This window comes from Aquarana catesbeiana, linkage group LG02 (assembly GCF_042186555.1).
Source record: "Aquarana catesbeiana isolate 2022-GZ linkage group LG02, ASM4218655v1, whole genome shotgun sequence".
Taxonomy (NCBI): Eukaryota; Metazoa; Chordata; class Amphibia; order Anura; family Ranidae; genus Aquarana; species Aquarana catesbeiana.
Window position 1 is genome coordinate 753,736,798 of NC_133325.1, and position 17,533 is coordinate 753,754,330.

Here is a 17,533-nt window from a genome sequence, read left to right on the forward strand (position 1 = left end):
CTAAAAAGGCAGTTGGATTCCAGGAAACCCAAATGCTCAATGAACCATCTGCCCTTACTCAAGATGGCGGTGGCTAGAAATGCTAGAGGGTGTTTTTCAAAGTAATTTCTCAGCATGGAGACATAGATGAATGGGCAAGTTCTTTGAATATTACTTAAAATAGCCTTTTCAGTTTGGGGTGCAGAAAATAGAGTTTAGTTCTGCTTTAATTTTACAACGCAATGCATAAATTCCTCCTTCAGTTGTGGTAAAGTAGTCCTGCAACCAAATGAAACCTGACCCTGACCACTTTTTATTTACGCATATGCAAATTGGTCTCAAATCTGCCACAGTTGGCTGCTCAGGCACAGTGGTCACAAAGACAATGTAAACCTGTCAAAGAGAATTCCCAATTAGATTGATAAATATTTCCCCATGCATTTGGCAATAAACATCTCTACATTCCAACTCAGAAAGTTAAAGAACATACATAATGGGGTTGATTTACTAAAACCGGAGAGTACAAAATCTGGTGCAGCTCAGTAGAAAAAAACCAATCAGCTTCCAGGTTTTTTTTTTTTTTTGGTCAAAGCTTAATTGAACAAGTTGAAGTTAGAAGTGTAGGAATCAATATAAATCACTCACCACTCCACTTTCTGACGAAGGGTCCCGACAGAATCCTCATGAAGCCGGCCAGACACACAAACTGGATCGAGAATTCCTCAAGAACCTGGTCAATGGCGTTGTCAAATTGTTCCCGGCTACTATACTGCCTGTGGTCGATGACCTGAAGCGTGGAACAAATTTTGTGGACTGAGACTTCGTATGCTGCAATCTTAAAGCAGTCACATCAATCCTTTGCTTTAAACGGGAGGGCCAGTTCACACCACAAAAACGCGGTCGAGTTTCTGCGTGCATGTTTTTTGTGTGCTTCCGGATGCATTCCAGGTGCTTTTTTTCCCACTGTACTAGGGTCCAGTGCGTTTTTTGGTGCCGTTTACTGCGTTCCAGTACAGGAAAAATGCAGCATGTTCTACTTTTTTCTGGAGTGGAAAAGCCCTGGAACTCACTGCACCAATGTGAACTATGCCATTGTAAACCATATAACCTACTTTCCATGCGTTTTTGATGCAGAACAAAAATGCACTGGACTGCATGTGGTGTGAACTGGCCCTGAACCCCAGCCTAACCTCCAGTCTTGCCCAGTTGTACTGAAAATCTGCATTAGATCAGATATATCCCACCTCATTCCATGAAAGTGACTAGGTGTCCCAAGAGCCACACATCAAGTGAAGACCTGCTGTATAATAGTGAACGGCAGCCTCAGCCTGGACCCCTGCCAGGCCACGCCCAACGCGTTTCACTTCGCTCACAAGGCCATCTCCGTAAGCTCTGGTGGGTGGAGTGAAATGTGTTGGGGGCGTGGCCTGGCCTGACGTGCAGCTCCTGGGACACCCTTCACTTTCCACCATTGCATGGAGCATAGGCTAGCTCCCTTCCAGGCCAGCACTTAAAGTGGTGGGCACAGGACTTCTTTCCCATACAGCCTGACCGGCGCACACACATCCTTGGTTCCCACCTCATTTCCTGGCTGGAGGACATCCAGCATCATTCAACTCAAGAGCCCCCCGACCTCCATCCCCACTGACTGTCCTTGGCCCTCCCCTTTCATTCACTGGACTTCAGTTAATTTAATCATGAAGGCTGAGCATCATGTGTAGGTATTACCTAGGGTGGTCTGCAATTTTCAGGAAGTTACATGCAGCCCCTCTCACTAGCCATGATCATTGCACAGAGACCCACAGATAACATCACCAGGTCTAAAATAAAGGTATGCAATGAAAATGGAAGGTTCAGCACTTGGCTAATGGCAGATTACTGCAGGGAAATAGATGTGCCAGTCACCGTTCATAGAGTTGGTGGTCTGACTTTGTACAGATAAAGCACAAATTACTTATCCAGCTGAAGATCTTATCTATGGCTGATCACTCTCCTTAATGTACCATGATCTGTCACAGATCAGCCAATACTTCAATTAGAATAGTTGGTCAAAAGCTGCTTTCAAAAATATTTTATGACCCAATGGTGAATCTCTAACAATACGATTATAGATAGTTTCTTTCAATCCTGAGATTTCCCCAACAGAACTTTCTGCCGCTAGATGCCCTCAGGTTGATGGTCAGCACCCCCAGCCTGTGACTGGACAGTGAAAGGAGAAACAGCACAGTGATGAGCACATCTCTGTCAGTCACTCTGCTTTCTTGTCCTATCAGCATGCTTCTTGTCAGGGAATAAGCGGATTGGCTTCTTTACTGAATTTCCTTTCACACACACCAGCTCTGATGTACACGGGAGCCCTATCTGCTGTGAAGTTCTGCCCACAGGGCTAAACTTACCCACATTCAGCACGTGAATGATTTGTATTTGTGTATACACAAGTACCTGAATTTACAGGCACACTCATACAAAAAAAAAAAATGCACGTGCCTATAAAAAAACATATGCCCACATACAGTGAGTTTTTATAATTAATTTCCATGGGCACAAACTGTGCAGATCTGTGTACATAGGACCTTACAGCTTATATGTAAAAGTTTTAAAATTGCATTTCTTCCTCTTTTGTAGCTCTCAACCTAAAAAGAAATGCTTTGTACATGAAACATGTACCCACCCCACGTTCTCTGCTCACAGGATTTAATTGACAGCAGTGGGAGCCAATGGCTCCAGCTGTTGCCTCTGAGCAGAGAGCTGGGAGGGCCACTGCAGATGGAGATGGAGATGGAGAACAGGCTCAGGCAAGTATAAAAGGGGGTTGAATACAAACACTAGGACATTTACCTTAATGCAGAGAATGCATTAGGGTAAAACATGTCCAGGCTTTAGAACCACTTTCGGACCCCCGCACGCCGATATATGTCCTTACTTTGAAGGGGGATATCGTTGTTATGGCAGCATCTAGCTGCCATAACCCCGGTATCCTCTTGTTTGGCCGGTTTCCGATAATAGTAGTCTCTGTGGCGGATTCGCCGCTAAATCACTTTTATCAACGGCAGGAGAGGGTCCCCCCCCCCCCCCCCCCAGCTGCTCTCCGGTTACCTCCGCCGCTTACCGGAGTCATCGGCAGCGTCGATCAGATCTTCACCCTTGCTGGGCATGGAGACGAGTGAGGGGGAAGATGGCCCCCACCCGTCTCCATAACAATGCAGGGCGGTAGCGACCTCATAACGTCACTTCCGCCCATCGCTCTTGAAGAGCCATTTTTTTTTATGTAAGTGTAAATATGAGATCAGAGGTCTTTTTGACCCCAGATCTCATATTTAAGAGGTCCTGTCATGCTTTTTTTCTATTACAAGGAATGTAAACATCCCTTGTAATAGGAATAAAAGTGACTTTTTTTTTTAAAAAACTGTATTAAAAAAAAAATAAAAAAAAAAAATAAAAAAAGGTAAAATAAAAAAAATGTTTTAAATGCGCCCCGTCCCGCGCAGAAGCAAACGCATACATGAGTAGCGCCCGCATATGAAAACGATGTTCAAACCACACGTATGAGGTATCACCGCAATTGGTAGAGCGAGAGCAATAATTCTAGCCCTAGACCTCCTCTAACTTAAAACATGCAACCTGTAGATTTTTTTTTTTAAACGTCGCCTATAGAGACTTTCAAGGGTAAAAGTTTGTCGCCATTCCACGAGCGGGCACAATTTTGAAGCGTGACATGTTTGGTATCAATTTACGCGGCGTAACATTATCTTTCACAATATAAAAAAATACTGGGCCAACTTTACTGTTGTCTTATTTTTTAATTTAAAAAAAAAGTGTATTTTTCCAAAAAAAGTGCGCTTGTAAGACCACTGTGCAAATACGGTGTGACAAAGTATTGCAACGACCGCCATTTTAATCTCTAGGGTGTTAGGAAAAAAAAAAAGCATAATGTTTGGGGGGGTTCTAAGTAATTTTCTAGAAAAAAAAAAAATGTTTAACTTCTCAACATCTCAAAAAAAGGAGACTCAGTCCTTAAGTGGTTAATAGAAAGGAAAATTCACAAAATAAAAGTTGCACTTTTCACATATAGATTTTTTTTTTTTTTTTTTTTTTTTTTTTTTTTTTTAGACAAAAAGATGTTAATACTAGGGACATGTCCTGACATTCATCTGCTCACGGATTCTTATACATATTCTAATATAGTAAATGTAGTATTATTGGAGTAATTTTCAAAGTCAATGGCTTAGGAAACTATTTCTGATTGGTTGCTTTGGATTATACTTTCCACAGCCTCGCTGAGACAACATCACATGACAAGGGAGCCAGCCAATCACCTTTGTGGGAATACCGGCTGCCTCTGCCTTCTGCAGCCCCGCAACTCCGGCCTTGTTGGAGATCACCAGGGTAATGTGGGCGGCACTGGTGGGAGATTTGGTGCTTCTAATTATTGCCTCCATATTGGTACCTTTGGCAAGAAGAAAAAAAAAAAAAAAAGTCTAGATTAAATATACTTTATAATGCCTTTATTATACAAGTTAGCTTTTAGGTTTATAAAGAAGACTTAAAATTAAAGATGGAGTGCTAGAAATGCAGCTAGTGCGATATGGAAATGGTTCCAAGGTCCAGGTGTGCCAGTAGGCAAAGTTAATTCACTGCGGAGACCAGACCAGGGTTTAGGGGTTCTGGTCTGTATCAGTGTGGACAGCCAGCTGTAAAGAGCAGAAGCGACTCTGTGGATGTGGGTAAGAGAGAGAGAGAGAGAGGAGCGGCGCCACTCTGAGTGCAGTATGTCAGTTAAAATTCAACGTTTAATAAAAAGGAAGATCAACTCACATTTTGGTGAGATATAATGTGCATGGCATAAGTAGCTTGGGCTCCTGTAGTCCAGCAGGTCCCGGCGGCACCGGTGGTTCCCGAGGCTTAAAACTGTCACAAAACAAGCACATCAGCGGTGATGGACAGAAGGCGTGGTTCTTGCGTTTGGAGCATGCGTGCTCCTTTATCAGGCATGATGCCCGATAACGCATGCTTAACCACGCCTCCCATCCATCGCCGCTGACGTGCTCGTTGTGTGACCGTCTTCAGCCTCGGGAACCACCCGTGCTGCCGGGAACTGCTGACCACCACCGCTGACCAGTTGAACTACAGGAGCCCAAGCTACTTATGCCATGCACATCATCTCACCGCTCCTCTCTCACAAAGACTTAGCAAGTTTGGCAGCTTTGGGATGACTTTAAAAAGCAGTTTCTGCTGTGACGTCCACTGGCAGCTAATGGAACACAATCTGTACTTCATTAGCTTTAGTGGGGTGCAGCGACGACAACATGAAATCTAATAGAAACCCTGATGATTAAAGAGAGCAGGTCACACAAAATGTTACCGGATAGGAGGATTGTCAATCCCCCTATGTATGCACTATATACTAAAGTTTAAAAAAAAAAAAAAAAAAAGATCCAAGCACTTAAGAGCGAAAAAACAAAAAACAAAAACCTACACATGACAACTCACCCTTATGTATATTATGTTGCACCTAGGAGGCACATACATACAAGAATGGCAATTGCACCAACAAGTTACCGGTTACTGCACAAGCCAAAGTGACAGCTATTTTTCTAGGGCAACCATTTAGTGTTAACTCTAAACTGATTACCTGTAAGGACTTTAATTCATTGCCTTAGGACAATATAGTGTACCAAGGTTTGTGGTTTTCTCACAGGAGCGCAAAATTTAATGCTTGATGTGTTGGGAGTCAATTAACTCGGCGAAACCTCATCTTTTATCATTTTTTTTACAAATGTATCATCTTTTATAAGTTACCAAGAAATTGGGTAATCTTGTGTTTGTGTGCAATAAACTTAATATTGGTGTATTTATTTTTTTTACTGAAAGGGTGCTAAACCTCAAATATTATGTGATTTAAAAAATTAGAACTACCACCATTTTATTCCGCAGTTTCTCTTTCAGAAAATATGTTTAGGGGTTTTAACTAATCTTCAGGCCTAAAAAGGAGTTGTAAAGTCTCAAGGTTTTTCATCTCAATGTATTCAGGTGAAAAACCTTCTGTGCTGCAGCTGCCCCCCAGTGCCCCTCTTTTTCTTACCTGAACCCGACCATTTCAGCGATGAGGACGAGCAGAGCAGCTCCAGCTGCTGTCTCGGGTCCTCATTGGATAGATTGATAGCAGCCATTGGCTCCCGCTGCGGTCAATCAAAGCCAGTTACACGGGAGCCAGGAGTTCTGCTGTCTGCCAATGGATGCGGCAGGACTTGGGATCACGCCCGCACGGGTGCCCCAATGAAAAGCGGCTCTCCATGGGGGCACTCAATGAATAGGGGGAGCCAGGAGCGCCGCCAGGGGACCCCAGAAAAGGAGGATCGGGGCTGCTCTGTGCAAAACCCCTGCACAGAGCAGGCAAATATAAATAAATAAAAAAAATGTGAGCCTTCACAATCACTTTAAATGCTTACCGGTCCCAGAGATGAGAACAGCCACTCTGGTTCTTCCTTCAGTCCTCTGGTCCTGTCCATTACAGACAGATGGGATCACATACTTCTGCAGCTGTACATTTGTCCCAAGCAGAGCTGCCATCAGATTTCGGACTTCCACACCGCAAGAATCTATCAGAGACAGACAATAAGTCATTTTTTCAGGTACTCCTCACCCGGATATTAAACTACATCTAAAAATGATCACATAACTAAAGTGCCTTTTCTATTTAGTGCAAGTTGATGCGTAATTTTTTAATAACATTGCAAGCAGTCAGATTTTATATAATGCACCATTCTTCTCCTTAGATGTATTTTCTGCATGCAATTTTTTCAGGCCTATTTTCCTTTGCTGCTAAAAGTTCTCATGAAAGTTTTAGTCTTCCTTTTGCAAAAAGTTGGAAATGTAGCACTATTGAATCAGTGTGCATGTACATTTTTTGCAATGAAATCTGCAGAGAGTTGCACCCTCGATCAGTGCACTGTGAGAGCACCGAACAAGCTTTCAATCCCCCCCCCCCCCAGCCTCGGGTCTATGCAGAGGTTTGTTGTTTCACAGACATGCACACAGTTTAAGGGCTTGGCACGTTGGGAGTCCATTTACTCGGCGAAACCTCATCTTTTATACGTTTACCGAGAAATTGGGCAACATATTCTGTTTGTGTGCAAAAAAAAAAAAAAAATTATAATAATAAAAATAATAATAAATACTATACAGGAGCTACAGACGCTATAGAAAGTGCGGCTGGACTACAGAGTGGTGCGGCATCACTGCACTGCCGAGTCCAGCTGTCCCTCTCAAGCTTCGACAAATGGCTTTAATTATTCCCGAAATCACACCTGGCACCAGTCTCCAAAACAGACATTACTTGAGGGAGGAGGTAGGGATGGAAAAGGAAGGCAAAAGGGAGACCGCCAGTTGCATGGACACAAGCCCTGTGACCGGGCAGAGGAGGGAGGAGGAATACAAACCTAGTAAGCAGATGGGAAATGCAAGAATTTACTTCGAGCGATCCCGCACCTGGAGAACGCAATTGGAACTACTGTGCTGAAATCAAAGAACAAAATGCTTAATAAATAAGCACTCTGCGAGGTAATTGGGGGGGTTGTTTGGGTTTGGACAACGGTGTATGCGATTAAGCTTCCTAAATTTTGGTGAATCATGGTCTTAAAAACATAGACTTATGCCTCGTACACACGAGCGGATTTTCCGTCAGAAAAAACTTGGATGGTTTTTCCGATGGAATTCCGCTCAAGCTTGCCTTGCATACACACGGTCGCACAAAAGTTCTCTGAACTTTTGACCATCAAGAACGCGGTGACGCACAACACTACGACAAGCCGAGAAAATGAAGTTCAATGCTTCAGAGTATGCATCGAATTGTTTCCGAGCATGCGTAGGAATTTTGTGCGTCGGAATTTGTACAGACAATCGCATTTTCGGATAGGAACTTTTCCCCACCGAAAAATAGGAGAACATTCTCCCAATCTTTTGCTGGCTGGAATTTCGCCAGCAAAAGACTTATGGAGCATACACACGGTCGCATTTTCCGACAAAAAAGCTCTCATCGGAGTTTTGTTCGCAGAATTTCTGATCGTGTGTACCGGGCATAAGGCTTCCATGGATTACTAATGTTTCCACAAACCACAACAATGCGTGGCATACAGTGCACTGCATTATTCATTTTAAGCGGCACATCAACATACCTTGGCAACGTAACACATTGCACTTCCATCGTCTGCAATTTCTGGATTGTGGGGTTGGAAAAAATTCTGCATGTTTGCATTATGATGGGCCCTCCTCTGGTCTCTATGCCATTGGCATTCTAGACACAAGTGGAGAAAAAAAAACAAAAACCCGTGTTTGGCTCCAGTGCACCCCTGTGCCTGTAAGGAGGGGTGGGCTCCCTCCAGGCTCATCTGCCTATCCATTATAATTGCATGTGCTTCTACTGTGTTGGCCCTCATATTTAGAGTAAGGACTACAGAAAATACCGGGGTGTCTTGACGGGACTCTGTAGCTTAGGCATGTATTTGCAAATGTGTGCAAACTAAATCCCTGTTTTTACAGCATATTATTAGGATAAGTCGGTTGGTTGCAGACTGGTGAGTAAACGGAGCTGGAAAATTCTTTGGTTTGTTTTGCATGAGTTTCCCTTCCATGGTCTCCTTGCTGCAAAGGCCAGTCATAGGTGGGGCAGTGGCCATTTGTTTGTCCTGCGTTTGGCTAGCCCGTGCCTGGCAGGATGTGAAACATGGACTCTGCCTCCATGATGGAAGAGGAAGTTAACCTATTCTGTTCCAAGGAAGACAAACTCTCAATTCAGAATATACATAGTAGTGGACAGGTGGGCATATACAACATTTGTCTGGGTGTCAGGCACATAGCACCCTATAAGCGGCTTTTTTGCAAGGAAAGTGGTGTTACTGTAAACGGTTTTCAGTTGTTTTGACAGAGCTTCCTATTCTAAATACACCCTTGCTTTAACCACTCCGTAAATACAAGACCTGCAGGACGGGACGTCACTTCTCCGATGATCCAAGCATCCTCTGCAGGCTGGAGATCTCTCAGAACCTCCTCAGCTCGTGTTCTTTCCACTACCAAGATGGCGCCAATCCCACAGTTAAAGGTCCGACTCATCTCCTCCTCTGACAGACCCCCCTGCTTCTGCAGCCAGGAGAATATTTCCGGGAACTTCCAACAAAAGGCATCTGAAAAAAAAAAAAAAAAAAAAAAAAAAAAAAGTTACATGCATTAGCCAGAAACATGAACACCATGATAAATGGAGAAGTCTGAAACTGTTAGCTACTCCAAAATCACTCATTCAAGGAACTTCAAAAATATTTACCAATGTAATAAAAAAAAAAAAAAAAAAAAAAAAATATAGATAGATTTGAAGAAATAGTTTGTTTCACCATGTAATTGCAGAGCAATTCTACATGGGGGATTTGGTTCATTATAATCACATTATCACAAGTAAAAATTCTTATTGCAGGGGATGCCTAAAATTTTACTTCCATCTTCGTGCAACCTTCTGGGAAAACCAGTGGGCCAATTGCACAAGCAGGAAGTCACTTTTCTGGGAGTGTTCTTTACACTGATGTAGAGCTGCACGGTTCTTGCCAAAATGAGAATCACAATAGTTTTGCTTAGGATAAAAGATAACAATTCTCGCAGCGTAACATTATCTTTCACATTATACAAAAAAAAAAAAAAAAAAAAAATTGGACTAACTTTACTGTTTAGTTTTTTATTAAATTGATTAAAGTATGTACCCCCCCCCCCCCCCCAAAAAAAATGTGTTTAAAAAGACCGCTGCGCAAATAAAATATTGCAACTACCACCATTATATTCTCTAGGGTCTCTATTAAAAAAAGATAAATACATATACAGGGGGTCCCCGGGTTACAAACAAGTTAGGGACTGTAGGTTTGTTCTTAAGTTGAATCTGTTTGTAAGTCGGAACAGGTAAATTTTTTAAGTGTAGCTCCAGCCAAAAAAACTATTTTTAAGCTTTTTGGATAGCATAGGGAGAGGTTAACACCCCTGTAACATTTGTTTTGCTGTCTGTGCCCCTGTTCAGAAGATTTCCCCTCACTTTCTGTCCCAATGACAATTGGATTTTGAAAATTTTGGGTTGTTGTGGAAACAAGGATTGGTGACAAAGCATCAGGGGAGGTACCTTTTCCCCATAATAGCTCTTACAGGAGTGAATTTCCCTTCCTAGGGGTAGATTTCCTCTCACTTCCTGTTGTCTCCTTCCGTTTGTAAGTAGGAGTCGTTTGTAAGTCAGATGTTTGTAACTAGGGGACCGCCTGTACAAGGTTTGGGGGTTCTAAGTAATTTTCTAGAAAAAAAATAATCCCTAGTTCACACCAGTGCAGTCAGGTTCTGCACCGGTATGAACATACTTAGTATGAACAGATCGCTATCCTCACCCCTGACAGCACGGAGATCTGTCCGTTTACATTGACAGATCTCCGTTCTGTCTCTGTGTGGAGACATCGGGGTTGCCCGGCGGGCACATGCATCGGCTCTGGCTCCGTGCCCCATAGTGGTCAAAAAGCGAACCGACGTAAGGCAACGTCGTTTCGCCCAGGGGAGCCAACCTGCCACCCAAACTGCGGCGGCTGGTCGGGAAGGGGGTTAAAAAAACAAACCAAACACAACTAAAATTTTTATTTCACCTTAAAGTGGACCTTGAGGCTGCATTCACACCTGAGCATTTCAAAGTCGTGGGATTTTACCAATGTAGAAGGCAGAAAAACTCCTGTAATCTGCCCCACAGAAGCTCATGTTCTATTTTGAGCTTAGGGCATTTAAGGCGTTTTCCTTCAGGTGACAAAACGCTCAGATGTGAACAGGTGCCATTGAAATGAATGGGATTTTGCTTGTAGGGCGTTTTGAAGCCCGAGTCATTTTTTCATCTTTCCATCTATTAAATCTTCTGCCCTTGTTGTTTTAACTTTGGATAGTAAAACATTTTTTTTTTCTGCCTAGGCTTATGACATCATGCACAGCTCTCCCTCTCACTCAGAGTTTGCCAGCAAGGGATGGGGTATGAGTCATAAGAGGGACAATGAGAGCTGCAGAGCTGGAGGTGTGTCTGTAAATCCAGGAAGGGGACAGGCAACAGCTTCAGCTGCCCACAGTTAAAATGGATGCAGCCAGACTTAGTGGAGGGAGATTTTTGCAAAATATTTTGCAAGTACAGAATTACAGTATATATAAAATAATATGCAAAGGGGTTGGGAGGGAAGCTTCAGAATGGCAAAGATGTTTTTATTACAAATTATGTGAGCAGACTGCAGTTCCTCTAACATAACACACAAGACCACAACCATGTTAATGGTCCATAATATTATTAAATACACACACACACTCTATACGTGGCCTCTACCCCTGGAAGCTGGAAAATAACTCCAGTAATCTCAGCTTACAAAACATTCTCCAATTGGACCAGGTGAAGAGTGCAACATCACCTGCCTCTCTACCACATCCAATCAGAGAAGGTCTTCATTCATAAAACACAAAGCATTCTCTAAACAACACCTGTGCCGAGTAACCAACCTCCTACGTTCAGAATACAGCAAGGCAGTTGCCCAGCATGGGACCGGGAAGCAAGTGGAGATCACTGGAGTAGCCGTGTCCTGGGGCATCAGTTAGGTACATAGTCACCTTGGTCCAAATTGAACCAATAATATCCATCTCCATACCTGGAATTCATTCTAAATAACAGAGCTCCAAAACATCAACATGTCTTTTTTTTTATTGGTATGATTATGTACAGTCAGAAGCTGGGAGATGGTATTTGAGCAGACCACTGAAAAGAAAGCAACTGTAAGGCCCCTTTCACACTGGGGCGGTGGGGGCGTTGGCGGTAAAACAGCGCTATTTGTAGCACCGCTTTACCGTCGTTTTTGCGGCGGTATTCGGCCGCTAGCGGTGCGGTTTTAACCCCCGCTGGCGGCCGAAAAAGGGTTAAAACCGCTCGTATAGCGCGGCAATAGCCGCGCTGCCCCATTGATTTCAATGGGCAGGAGCGGTGAATACACCGCTCCAATAATGCAGCTTGCATGAGTTTTTTTCTTCTCCTGCCAGCGCACTGCTTCAGTGTGAAAGCCCTCGGGGCTTTCACACTGAACAAACAGCAGCGGCTGTTTTGGGTCGGTTTGCAGGCTGTATTTTTAGCGCAATAACGCCTGCAAACCGCCCCAGTGTGAAAGGGCTCTAAGATTCCAGGTGACATGTAAACCTCATTCAAGCCGAAGTGTCAAACACAAGAAAAGTAAATACACCTCCCCAGTTATTGTAACACAAGTTTGACTATTTAGCTGCTGCGTAAAATGCCACAATTGCAGTTGGATATACAATATATTGATATAAATTAACTGTTAGATTTAGTTGCCATTTTTTTCCTTTTACCTAAATTGACTCCGAGGGATGAAGGCAGGACCCTGGGAATGTTCTCCAACAGACCTCCCCCAGTGATGTGCGCATAGGCTTTCACATGGCCCGATTTTAAAATGGGTAAGAGGGTTTTGCTGTAGATTTTTGTTGGAGTCAGTAAAATCTCACCTGTTCGAGAAAAAAAAAAAACACAAATGTATATATTTCTTTATTATAAAAATACATTAAAAAAGGTTATAAAGACATGAAATCGTTTGTTAACACCCCCCCCCCCCCCAAAAAAAGGATCCTGTTCCCTTAAAGCATGTTATACAGCACAGTGCTTGTGCTGTGTCATTTGGCCCCCTGCAACACCTGGCTGATCCTGCCTGGCTATACCCTTCCCCCTGTATTCTGACACCGATATCATACGCTGTCCTGCTCTCCTGTGTCTCCTCTGTCCTCATCCCCCCCCCCCCCCCCCCCAGCTGCTGCGATCATATCTGCAGCTAAATCCTCCCATCCTCTCTACTTTAAGTGTGCCTGTGTAATGTAAAAAGTCTGCTGATCTGTACCTATATGACCGTGGCTCCTGGCGCCCTGCTGACTGTCGTCTCTCTCTCCTCTCTTCCCCCTCCTCCCTGGCTGACGTCAGCGGGAGTGCTCAGCCCCGCCCACTGGAACTGTGAGCCGAGAGAGAAGAGAGCTGACAAGTCAGCTGAGCGCCGGGAGCCGAGCTTATTATTAGGTACAATCCGGCATATTTTTTCCAATACACAGTAGGGGTGCAACGGATCGTCATCGATTCGTGATCCGATCCGCGGAAGTTGATCCGTACGGGACACCAGCGATCCGCGGAGCGCTCTGTGGCCTCGGCCATAGGAAAGGCCGCGGCATCAGCCTAGCTCCGGAGCGGCGGCCATCTTGGTACACCCGGCGGCCGTTTAGCATGTGATCGCTCCGTCAAATGACGGAGCGGTCACTTGTAACAAACCGGCGTCATGTCATGACGCCGGTTCCTCTCTCCCCTCTGTGTACTGATCTGTACAGTGGAGGGGAGAGATCGGATGGCAGCAGTGCCAATACTCTGCAATGCCCTGCCAATACTCTGCAATGCTCTGCTGCAATACCCTGCCAATACTCTGCAATACCCTGCTGCAATGCCCTGACAATACTCTGCAAAAGTCTGCCATACCCTGCCAATAGTCTGCCAATATACCCGCCAATACCCTGCAATACTCTGCCAATACGGAGATTGTGGATATTACAGTGGGGGAGATTTTTTTTTTTGTTGATCCGAAAATGATCTGAACCGTGACTCCTGATCCGAGGAACGATCCGAACCGTGAGTTTTTTGATCCGTTGCACCCCTAATACACAGGGACACTTATGGTACAGAGGGGATGGGAGGATTTGAAAGAAGTTAACCACTTTAAAGCGTTTGTTACCCCAACGTTTTATATTCCTGATATGTGCCTGCTGTATTATGTACCTGTAAAAAAAAAAAAAAAAAGTATTCTGTTCTGTGTGAAATTCCTGGCGTTCCTGACCTGCTAGTCCCTCTGCTTTCCTATTAATAACTGACCACACTGTGGTCAGTTCTCTAGCTATGCTGGGAACTCAGTGTGCTCTCCTCAAATGATTAGACTTGTCCTGACATGCCCCTGCTGCACAGCCATTCACTGGGAAGCTCGGTGTACTGCTGCTTCTCCTCCCCCAGCTTTTATGCAATAGAGAACAGAGGGAGTTTATAAAAAAAAAAAAAAAAAAAAAGTACTTAATGTATGGCCAGCTTTGGTATCCAAATTTCTTCCTTCACAAGAGGCTTCTGGCTGGATTATTTCATACTAGTGATCGGGTAACATTAAACTTCACAGAAGATCTGAAAGTTGTGTTAAATTTGCAAAAACAGTTATTACGCGGTTACTCCACTGATGCAGCGCACACTCACCAAGTGTCTGTGTCCCACAGCCAAAGGGGGCTGGAGAGGAGAAGTCCAGGCTAGACTTCTCCAGAATCTTCCTCACCAGACTGAAACCATTGCTGTGGACCCCGGAGGAAGCCACACCGATAACCAGATCCCCTGCCGTGATCCTGTCCAGTAACGGCAGCATGTGGCCCCTCTCCACAGCTCCTACAGCGAACCCAGCCAGGTCATACTCCCCCAGGGGGTACATGCCCGGCATCTCCGCTGTCTCGCCCCCTGCCAGGAGAACAGAACACATATTACACAACAACATTACCAAAATAAAAAAAAAAGGAGTATCAGTAAGTAAAAGGCAACACACAATAGATTTATCCAAATCTGATAAGGGTGTCTGTTTCTGCAGGATTTAGGCTTCATCGTATATCGCTCCTATATTAAAGCTTAACCAAAACCAGTGTTTGAAAGAGCAGGGGAAGGAAGGGTTAGAGCCTCTTCCAGTTTTCATTGCCGTGTCCCCACTGGGGAGACTTCCCATCACTTCCTGCCAGGGCAAGAAGCAATGGGAAATCCCTCTAATGGGGACACAGTCAAACTTTTGGCAAGGTTTTAGTTTTTGCCTATGCCTTCCAGTCTTTTGGATAACATAAAATCCCCACCCCCATCCTCAAAGTCATTTCTTACATGGGTGTCACAGGAAAGGTAGGGCAAATATCCACATAGATATATTACAACTAAAGACTGCAATGATGCACTGGACTTTGATTTACACCCATGAATTATTTTATTAGTACCAGACAAAATTTTTGTCTTTTGTTTCTCATAGGGCAAATATTCACAATGGGGTTACAGAATGATTTTAACCCTTTCCCACTCCAACATTAAAATGTGCTTGTACAGGTGGTGGAAAGCTTAAAGTGTTACTAAACCCACAACAGTAAAAATCTGTCTGTATATGCAGAATAGCATGCTTGTTATATTCACTGAGGAACTCAAGGGGTTAATCCTCTGCATTGTGTAAAAAGGCTCTTTGACACTATATGGACAGATCCTTCCCTTCTGCACTGTCTATCTTGGCAAGTCCATATAATATAGTGAGGGTAGCCATCCTGCACATGCTCAGTTTAGTCTTTATTGCTGGAGAGAACATTTCCCGTTTCAGTTGAACTGTTCAGGTCACATGATATGGACACACATGTGGGCGTGTATACAGGCTGTAGTGGAAATCTCCTCCTACCTGAAAAAACTGAGCTTTGGACAAAACTGTGCAGTTTATCATGTGACTGTGGTATACAGATCAGCAAAAAAATTATATAGTGGCAATATTTTAATGTAAAAAGATTTATAAGCGGTGAGCACTGTGGGGAGGTAGAGGAACTATTTTCATATCACTGGGTTTAGTAACGTTAGTATATGAATAGCCAAAGCTTGTTTTTCAGTTTTAAATAGAGTAGGGAGGCTTGGAAACCGGTCATTCTTCTTTTTTTTTTTTTCATTGCCGTCTGTATCCCAGCCTAGAAGACTAGCTCACTCTGATTGTTTTGGGCACAGAAACAAAATAAGCCTTAAGCTCAGGTCACACTGCCGCGACTTGGGATCCAACTTGTGAGACCCCAAGTCCCGTGACATCTGAAATCCCATATTGGCCAATGAGAGCTTTCTTAAAGTTAGCACTACTGAAGTCACTCCGACTTTAGAAAAGGTTTGTGTATTAATTCAAGGCGACTTCTATCCGACTTGGGCCCATAGGACTTTAATGGAAGTCGCCTTCAAGTCGAATTCTCATCTTAAAAAGGAGTTGTAAAGTCTCATGGTTTTTCACCTTCTGTGCTGCAAAAACCGCAGTGCATCAATGTGATAGCAGCCTTATAAAAGGCGACTCAGGACAGTAAAGGCTCGTTTACATTTGCGGTTTGGACGGAAAAAAAAAAAAAAAAAAAATCAAAGTTTGTTGTGGCCCGCAACCGCTTACCAAATCACTTAAATGGCCCACACTCTACAAAAAGTTGGAGCACCCCAGTTCTAGTGTATAGTGCAAATATAGGCCAATGTTATAGAGCCCTTTATTCCAAATTGTACATAAAAGCATGAGACATTACTTGTCTGAGGAGGAGGCACTGAAGAGTGTGAGAGTGCGTGTGCTTTTACAGAAGGATAGTTACCCAGAAGAGCACATCCAGCCATTTGGCAAGCCTTGGCGATACCAGAGACCACAGGGGCCGCCACAGACACATCCAGTGCCCCGCAGGCAAAGTAGTCCAAGAAGAACAGAGGTTCTGCCCCCTGCGCCAGGATGTCATTTACGCACATGGCCACTAGATCCTGTCCAATGGTGTCGTGTTTGTTACAGGCCTGTGCAATCTACAATAGGGAACAATAAGAGGGTAATTCCACTTTCATGGTGGAAAGAAAAAAAAAAAAAAAAAAATAGCAAATGAAAATAATATAGTATATAAAATTTTGACTCAAGTCATATTGCTATTGAATGATATCAAAAAGGGACATTTCTTTTTCAATCTGTAGCTCTGTAATTTTCTATAAAATGCAATAAAGCTACCTGGAGGTGTTCTGTACATAGAATGTATACAGAATGCCCTCTCACATTTTACTCCCCAATAGAAACTTCCCTCCAAAAAGGGATGCAGACCCCGCAATTTTCCTCAAGGGAGCCCTGCAAGTGCAGCAGCTGATTGAGAATTATGAAAACACTTCCCATTAGATTAACTTACCACATGGACACAGAGAAACCTACAGAGATTTCTTCAGAACAACAAAAAGGTACGAATCTGCAACAGTTTGTTAAAATCCTTGCAATGTACATAGATCACCCAGAGGGGAATGTTTTTTTTACTCAATAAGTTACTCTAACTAAAAATGATAAAAATAACATTTAAACAGCCTTTTCAATAGAAACATACATAGTCTAAATGCAACAACGAATTTCTTATGAAAATCAGTTACCAGAATTCACTAGTGAAGCCATGCGTTTAAAGAGAAGGGTGGCGTTAAACATGGAGGCTACCACTAAGACCTCTTCTAAATAGGTCAGCTGGCAATCATAATGATCCCCGAGCTTTTACTCAGCGACTCAGACCTTGAGTTCTATCATCAGTCCAAATATATGATAGGATACTAAAAAGTCCCCCCCCCCCCCTCCCCCCAATTTAAAAAATAACAAACATGTTATACTTACCTGTAAGAAAAAAGAATGTGTAGCGCATTGTATAAGTCCATATACATATAGGGAAGGAGCGATAATAAAGTTCTTCAGTA

The 17,533-nt window shown here is 43.5% G+C and overlaps 1 protein-coding gene across 2 annotated transcripts in view; it reads right to left on the minus strand.

Annotated features, from left to right (window-relative positions):
- The window catches only part of GART (phosphoribosylglycinamide formyltransferase, phosphoribosylglycinamide synthetase, phosphoribosylaminoimidazole synthetase), a 74,275-nt gene that overhangs the window by 6,413 nt on the left and 50,329 nt on the right, over positions 1-17,533 (minus strand). For both annotated transcript variants that reach the window (XM_073617160.1, XM_073617159.1), the window contains exons 14-20: positions 16,423-16,621; positions 14,288-14,539; positions 12,373-12,525; positions 8,955-9,158; positions 6,429-6,578; positions 4,296-4,426; positions 625-766 (exon numbers count right to left, since the gene is read on the minus strand). In XM_073617160.1, coding sequence (XP_073473261.1) covers positions 625-766; positions 4,296-4,426; positions 6,429-6,578; positions 8,955-9,158; positions 12,373-12,525; positions 14,288-14,539; positions 16,423-16,621 — 1,231 coding nt within the window. The remainder of the gene's footprint in view (positions 1-624; positions 767-4,295; positions 4,427-6,428; positions 6,579-8,954; positions 9,159-12,372; positions 12,526-14,287; positions 14,540-16,422; positions 16,622-17,533) is intronic.